The sequence below is a fragment of the Bison bison genome, unplaced genomic scaffold (genome assembly GCF_000754665.1).
Source record: "Bison bison bison isolate TAMUID 2011002044 unplaced genomic scaffold, Bison_UMD1.0 scf7180017864185, whole genome shotgun sequence".
NCBI lineage: Eukaryota > Metazoa > Chordata > Mammalia > Artiodactyla > Bovidae > Bison > Bison bison.
The window spans coordinates 1,030,832-1,038,806 of record NW_011494757.1 but is presented as its reverse complement, the minus strand read 5'-3'; the positions used below and the strand labels follow the sequence as shown (position 1 = coordinate 1,038,806).

Here is a 7,975-nt window from a genome sequence, read left to right as displayed (position 1 = left end):
CTCTGGTCAGCAGGGCCGGCCCTGACATCTTGTCTTCCAGACCCCGAGTCTGAACCCTCCCACCCTGGCCGTGGGTCTCCCTGGACACTCACCTCCCGTTCAGGACACACACCCCTGGCTGGGGAAGCTCCGGGGACCTTAACATTGAGTTGTAAGAGAACCACAGACACATGGCCGCCACCTCCCAGCCCCTTCTGGTGAAAAAGTCTCCCTCCTCCCTAGGGCAGAGAAGCCTGCTCCTCACCGCCTAGAGTCCCTGTGAAGCTGCAGCCAGAAAGATATTCCCCAGTCCCAGCCCAGAACAAGGAGTCCCTTCCTGTCCGGCTGTCTTTCATTCCAAAGACCACCTTCCCACTGCCATAGAGGAGTCCTCCCCGCTACCCGTACAAAATCTTTTCACGACTAAATCCAAGCTAAAGCAATTCCACACTCCTTTTCTGTTTCAAGTTCTCAGCTACAGAAGGTGCTCAGTACACCAAGTGGAAGCATGTACTTGTAGGAAAGATGAGCAGGAGAGAAAGCCAGCTGCTCAGGCCACAAGAGCAGGCAGATCAAGCGAGGCGGTCAGCAGGTGACCCCTCACCTGGCCGGCAAGCTCTCCGACCTCACCCCACACGGAGCCCTCTGCTCATGACCCTCCGGCCACACTGAGAAATTCTGGCTTCTTCAAACACACTAACCTTGTTTCCATATCAGGCTCTTTGCAACCACTGCTGCCTCTGCCCAGATCCCTCCTCAGGGCTGGCTGGCAGCCGGCTCCTGACCTGGCAGACTGCATCAAGTGACACCTTATCTTCGGCTGTCCCTACACGAGCAGCTCTCCTCCGCCTGCGTCACACCTGGCTCGCTCCCCTCCCTCGCACTGACCCGCCCGCTGCTCACAGGCAGCCCTACACCCTGGCGCACCGTTCTGGCCGGTCTGGCCTTCCGAATTTCCCATTTGTCGAGAGAGACGCAAAGCACAACTAATAATAAAGAGGAAAACCAAAAAGCAAAAGAAAAAATAATGTATGCTTGAAAGTGAGAGGAGACAGAGCATAAGGAGAAAAAGAGAAACTTTTTGTAGAAGGAATTTATTTTACAATTTTTTTCCAAGCCCCAAGCTAGCTAGATTTCGTAATACTGCCAACAGATATCAGAAATACAAATGTGTTGAATCAGCCAACACTAGCTTTATAAGAGCAGAAACACCAGAATCAGTATAACCTGGTTCTATAATACAACGTGTCAGACTCCATGTCAGTCCATCTCAAAACCAGACAGACATCCCACCCGTCTCCCAAGCCACGTGAACACAGCTCAGCGTGTACAGAGCTAAGAGGGCACGTGTCTTACAAGTGCAGGCAGGCGAGAGCATAAGGCTTTGCACACCCAGTGCTGAGAGGGTCCGGCTTTGCTGCACGAGAGGGGCACGGAGCCTCTCAGGCCCTGGCAGCTGCAGAGAGTCAGGATCAGGGACGGCACGGAGCAGCCTGGGGGCCTGGGGAGCCAGCAGAGGCGGCGAGAGGCAGACTTGGGGCCATCTCTTCGCGGACTGCTGCCCGGGCCCGACTCTAAGGGCACCTGCTGGAGCTGAGGACTCGCCAGGCCGGCCCACCTGAGCAGACCCTAGCTCAGGACCAGGGGCAGGGACGTAATCACAGGCCTACGGCTCACAGCCTGGCTGTGGGATCTGTCCATCCTGGAGATGTCTTCTCGAGGCCCAGGGAAACACCCTCCTCTTACGTTACTGAGGGACCCGCGGTTACCTCCAGTAAGCTTTGCTGAGCTAAAGAAGAAAAGTGGGCCAAAAGCATTTCACTCCCGAGATCTCTAGTCTCCTGTCAGCATTTCTTCCTGGGTAACAAGTGGGCGCAGAGATAGGAAGTAAGAAATATAGGCCAGAAGTGGCAGCAGGAGCCGGTGGAGAAATCCCTCTGTTGATGTAAGCCACTGGCAGGCGCGGTGCCCTGCCAGCAGCACCACATGATGCAGTGAGGCCTGCCCCCACTCCCCGCTGTCGAAACCCTCATTGAAGCAACAGCCTGCAAAGCCAGGGCGGCAGGGAGGACCACTTGCTGAGGCGGGGTTCCCACCTGAGGCTCCCTGGCGAACCGCACTCACCTTTTTCTCCTTCTTGCCAAAGCTGAGGCCGGGGGTCCCCTTCTCCACCACTACGCAGGAGATGCCTCTGGGGCCTGGCCCTCCTGTGCGGCACATGACTACATAGATGTCAGCTTCGCCGCCACCACTGATGAAGGCCTGTGGGGTTGCAGCAGGAAGACAGCGGGTGCCCCGGTGACGGGGCAGTGGGAGGTGAGGGGCAGCGGGAAGGGGTCCCAGGACGGGCCTAAATGGGCTCAGACCGGAGGAGAAACAGTGATGGTGAGCACTGGGACGTAGGTCTGAGTCCTCGCCCCAGACACGGTTCACCTGCAAACATGCGGGCCAGGCCGGGCGGGTGGCGAGGGGAAGGGCTGCCACCCTGCCTGGGAGGGCCGCGGCTGCTGGCCGTGTACCTTGGAGCCATTGAGGATGTAATGATCGTGTTGTCGCACGGCAGAGGTCATGAGGGAGGCAGCGTCGCTCCCACTCCCTAGGGCGGGAGGAAGGGGAGCTGAGAGGTGGGGGTGCTGGGGAGCGGAGGGAGCCCCTGCGAGGTCCCAGCTCCCGAGAGACCGTCCCTAACGACAGACGCCTTCGATCCAGACCTGGAGAAGATCCAGACCTGGAGAAGCGCAACGTGCTCAGGGAGAGCCCCCCGCTCCCCCTCCGCACTCCCGCTCCGGGGAGCCCTGAGCCTTGTGACCTGTGAGCGTGTGAGAATGCTCAGTCGGGATGGAGACACGAGCCGAGCCAGGGCAGGCGGCCGAGGCTCCGCAGGCCCGCGGGCCGCACGCACACCCACCTGGCTCTGTGAGGCAGTAGGAGGCGAACTTCTCCATGGCGCAGAGGGGCGGGCACAGCCGGTGCCGCTGCTCCTCGCTCCCGAAGCGGTCGATAATCCAGACACACATGCTGAGCACACCCAGGAGGCCAGGGCAGAGACCGAAGGGAAAGGCAGCTGAGGGGAGGGCACGCACGCAGGGAGGGGAGCAGAGCACAGGAGCGTGGCGGGGAGAAGCCACAGCTGAGAAGGCTCACGTTTCAAGCAAAGGCCTGGATTAGCACAAAGTCCGGGAGCACAGCACCCAGAGGGACCCAGGGCCAAGGTCACCTGGGCGCTGGCTACACTATCTCCGGTTAGGTTAACGGAGCTCCCTGAAAATCAAGCCGTCCTATGCACTCTCCCAAATTAGTGGAGGCTTCATCTTTGGGTTGAGGAAAAGGGAAGTGAGGCCGTTTCCTAATGCAGAACTCTTGTCTGGAACCAGGGCAGCTGGCATGTGGGAGAAGGCCAGCATTCTCTAAGCAACACACAAGATGACAGATCCGAGCCAAGAGGTGGCCGCAGACCTCGCGCGAGCTGTTGACACACTGGCTCCTCGGGCGGGGGCAGGCACTACACAGCGAAACCCTCTCCCGTCCACACAGAAGGTGCCCGCCGACCAACGCCAGCACACGCTGCGTCCACCGGGCTGGCACTCACTTGTGGATGCTCATGTAGGCCGTGGTGCTGGTGCAGCCTGTGGCCAAGGCTTCAAAGATGACGGAGGTGTCCAGCCGTGAGAGGCCCGCCCCTCCGACATCTGTTTGAACGTACACTCCCCCGAAGCCCAGCTGCGCTGCCTTCCGCATCGTGTCCACAGGGAACAGCTCCTGTGGAGAAAAGGGCAGGGTCATCAGAGAGGGACTCACAGGCGGGCTTCTCATCCAGGGGCGTGAGGAGGGGCCCAGACGTGTGCACGCAGGAGGGGACAGAGCCCCTCGACTCAGCGCCGCTTTTGTCGCCCACACAGCGGGCCAGTTAAAATGCATTCTATGTGGACTGCTTTCTGGCACTCAAGTTTCTTTTTATCATTCCAGTACTGCCTGGGTTTTAAGAGTGCCCAAATCTTAATTTTCATCTACGAATTAAAGCGGTGGCATCTGCAGAAGGAGGCCTCGCGCCCCTACAGGACTCGCATTTGCTGTGAGTTTTGCAAGCTGGGTGCTTGGGAGGAGGCAGGCTCTTGGTGGGAGGCACCGTGCAGCTGAACGCCCTCACCTTCTGGTCCCACTCTGCCATGTGCGGCGCCATCTCCCGGGCAGCAAAGTTGAAGGCCACTTTCTGGAACTCTTTCTGCTCTTCACTTAGTCCCATGGAAGCTGTGGGCAAGGCAGCATTTACTCTGAACCAGGTCGGGGCTCAGGGGAGAGGACAGCAGGCCAGAAGCCCCATGCAGCGTGGCGGGCAGACGACTTTGAGAGCACCCCTACATGGAGCTCCGCCGCGCGCCCCCGTGAACCCGCACCTCCCTTCGGCACTCCCGAACACACTAGCCGACTTCTTTCACCCTGTTACTACTTCTTCCATTACTCATCTTTCACTTTTCCTCCTTGTAAAACCACATTAAAAGAATAATAAACACACAGAGACCCTCATATTATGGTAAAACGTTTTTTTTTCCTTTAGGATGCCCTACCTTTTCTGTATCGGAATCTGTGCCTATTTGTCTATATGCATCAACAGAGTCATTCTACAAGCTCAATCAGGAAAGGAAAACAGGTGTACTTTGGCTTACTTTGCAAACTGAGGATAAAGGCCCTGCAGCAAAGCTGTGCATTTGATAGTCACTGAACATGGATACTGAGTCTTCCAGCGCTGAGAACAAGGCTAAGGGCCTCCTAAATTTGTCTTTACCAAATGCATTCAGAAATTTTAGTGTTTTCTTCCCCGACTATTAGTGCTTTGCGTAATTCCTTCACTTCCAGCTCTAAGCTACTTAAGAGCTAAGGAACTGACTGAGCGATACCATCAGTCCAGTTTCATCAGGATAAGTTTTTCTAGAACCACAAACGTTTTCAAAGAGATGGTACTACTCCAGTATCTCACGACAGGTGACACTCTTTAGAAGAAAGATCCCTGCATCAGCCTGACACACTGACCACCCAGTTCAGTGTCATTACTTTGCAGCTGTTCTCTAAATAGCCAGTTCTCCGAATGACGTGAACACTGTTCTTTTTCTATGTACTTTTTTTTTTACCCCCAAACACTGTGTAGAGTGAATGCAGAACAGGACTGAAATGTCAAACACAGCGACAGGCTCACTGGCCAGTCCTGTGCCTCAAACACTTATCATTTTCCCCACTTTGCAAGGTGACAGACGTTCTGCTCAGGGCAGGCCGGAAGCTAAAAGGAAAGAACCTAAGCACAGCTTGCGTGAGAAGACCACAACCTGTTGGGAATGGTGTAGAGAATGTGCAAAAGACAGGACCATGAATCCTGGGAGCCATGCCACAGAATCGTCAGCAACCTGCACAGGGCGAATCCCATTTATTTCTCCTTTGTTTTCTTGGTGCCCCTTGGAAAGGAGCCCCTGCCTCAGATGTGCTAAGAAGCCTCAAGGAGTGTCTCTTACTGCGGGAGGCACAGTGGTGGCTGTCAAAATGTCAAGGGCAAAGTGGAAGGTGCAGGCTCTTCATGGCCTCCTAAGACTCCATCCTTCCATGTCAGACCAGGTCCTGGGGGCAACAGTACAGAGCACAGGGGGCGTGGAGTCTCAGGGACAACCCCCTCCAGCACCCGACTGCCCTGCAGCCATCCTCTCAGAGACCCCGGCAAGCCCAGGCCTCAGGAGCAGCCGCCTGTGAGCCAGGAGAGAGCTGTGTGTCCCCGCCCGGACTCTCAGTCAGATGGGAGTTGTGAAGATTAAAGGTGGCATTACCTTCAGAAGTCCAAGGCAGAAACGACACTGGGCGGTGTTTTCAGAAATGTGGTTAGGGATAAACAACTCAAGGTTCCCTACTTGGGGAACTCAGAATGGACTCAGGCCATTTTCCACTCCAGAAGAATTCGGACTGGAGGTCTACCACGGGGCAGTGCTGGGACAGGATGTTGTGAGTGCTAAGGAAACGAACAGCTGAGTGTATATGCGCTACAGAACTTCAGGCTGAGCAACAGCTCAGTACATGTTTATACACGCTATTAGTACTGACAGATACAAACAAGTAGTTCAAGGTGTAAAAGGTCTGAGTGCATCTAAACTGCAAGGAGATCCAACCAGTCCATCCTGAAGGATCAGTCCTGGGTGTTCACTGGAAGGACTGACGTTGAAGCTGCAACTCCAGTACTTTGGCCACCTCTTGCGAAGAGCTGACTCACTGGAAAAGACCCTGATGCTGGGAAAGACTGAAGGTGGGAGGAGAAGGGGACGACAGAGGATGACATGGTTGGATGGCATCACCGACTCAATGGACATGAGTTTGAGTAAACTCTGGGAATTGGTGATGGACAGGGAGGCCTGGTGTGCTGCAGTCCATGGGGCAGCAAAGAGTTGGACACAACTGAACAATAACAACAACAAAAGGAGAACACTGCTTGGAGTAAACAAGCAAAAAGTCAAGTTAAAAAGTAAATAATACACAAGAAAGTGTGCCCAGTTTCCAGAAAACATGAGCCAGAAAAACACAACAAAAACCAGGCCACATGAAGTTTGCTGGAGCTATTGGCAGAGTTCAAGAAGCCAGTACATAGACGCCAAGACACACACACACAAATGCACACAGAAGTAGTAAAGCTAAAGAGAACAAGAACCCACATCAGAGGAGGAAAACCTTGATTGTACAGTAGTTCAAGGGTGAACAAGAGCCCAAAAAACCGAACACAGGAATCTCTGAATGCATCAAAGCCCACACCTAACCAGATCTCAACAGTTCCGAGAATCCTGGCGCCGAGAGAGCACGTGGGAAGCTGCAGCAAATTGCAATGGACAAGCCAGCAGGCGTCTGCAGGGTCTGCAACTATTAATTACACAGCTTTCAGGAGGGAAGGCTTCTCTCTCAGCCTCAGGTCCCCCACTGTAAAATGAGAGGGCTGCACTAGACCCTAAGCAAGTTTCTTCATCTGTAAAATGATATATAAGATATAAGGAAACTCAGAACCCTCTTAAAAATTACTTTTCACATTAAAATGCACCAAGAAACAATGAGAAACGTTTGTTGATCACTTCCATTAACTTGATATTAGAATATGCAGAATGATACACTGAAAGGACAACTTTATTTCACTAAAGTTTCTTTTAAAAAGCTGATAAAGCAATTCATTTGTTGAAGCTACACCTCTTGCCACAGGAAATATTCTTATTTAACCTATTTGCTGCCAACCAACAAAGGTAATCCTGCTTACCAAATCCTAAGTGCAAGGATGGGGCGGGACCCTGTGAAGGTGCTTTAAAACCCTGGGAAGAAAACTGTCCTGTTCCTTAGTGTCCTTGAACTCTAGATATTGAGCTGAGGCACTCGGAAGCTGCTCTATTTACTTACAAAAGTGTCATTTACTTTAGATTTTTTAAAAGAAAGATTTCAAAAGAAAAAAGTGTTTTTCTTTTTTGACAGCATCACAGGGTCTGGTTACCCCCTAGTCGGCCTAGGTCTCCCCTACTCCGTTGTGGGTGTGTGTCCAGTCGTGTCCGATTCTTTGCAACCCCAAAGACTTTTCTGTCTCCATGGGATTCTCCAGGCAAGAACACTGGAGTGTTACCATTTCTCCCTCCAGGGGACCTTCCGGACCCAGGGAAGCTCTGCTGCGCTGCAGGCGGGCTCTTTACCGCCCGGCCACCAGGGAAGCCCCGCTCGGTGACTCGCATGGAAATTATTTGCTAGGAGACACTCCACTCAGGTCTATAAGCTCTGGTAGTTTCCCACTTGCTACAAGTTACTTTTCTGCAGGAGTTTCAATAACTGTTTTGTAACCATAGATGTTGTTACGTAATTTATTTATATGAGCGAGTCTTGGATCACCGGAGGTTTGTTCACCGATCACAACCACCAGCTGGCTTTGCACGTCCTCACGACCTTTAGGACTTAAGTTTATGATTAACAACAGCAAAGCTCACGAGTCCCTGCGGCGAAGCCC

The 7,975-nt window shown here is 53.4% G+C and overlaps 1 protein-coding gene across 1 annotated transcript in view; it reads right to left on the bottom strand.

The window, feature by feature from the left end:
* The window catches only part of ACAD8 (acyl-CoA dehydrogenase family, member 8), an 11,339-nt gene extending 6,488 nt beyond the window's left edge, over positions 1–4,851 (bottom strand). Inside the window, exons 1-5 of the mRNA XM_010843725.1 lie at positions 4,127–4,851; positions 3,569–3,738; positions 2,888–2,997; positions 2,499–2,575; positions 2,104–2,241 (exon numbers count right to left, since the gene is read on the bottom strand). Of these exons, the coding sequence (XP_010842027.1) occupies positions 2,104–2,241; positions 2,499–2,575; positions 2,888–2,997; positions 3,569–3,738; positions 4,127–4,222 (591 nt within the window). The 5' untranslated portion in view covers positions 4,223–4,851. The remainder of the gene's footprint in view (positions 1–2,103; positions 2,242–2,498; positions 2,576–2,887; positions 2,998–3,568; positions 3,739–4,126) is intronic.
* Between the last annotated feature and the right edge of the window lie 3,124 nt (positions 4,852–7,975).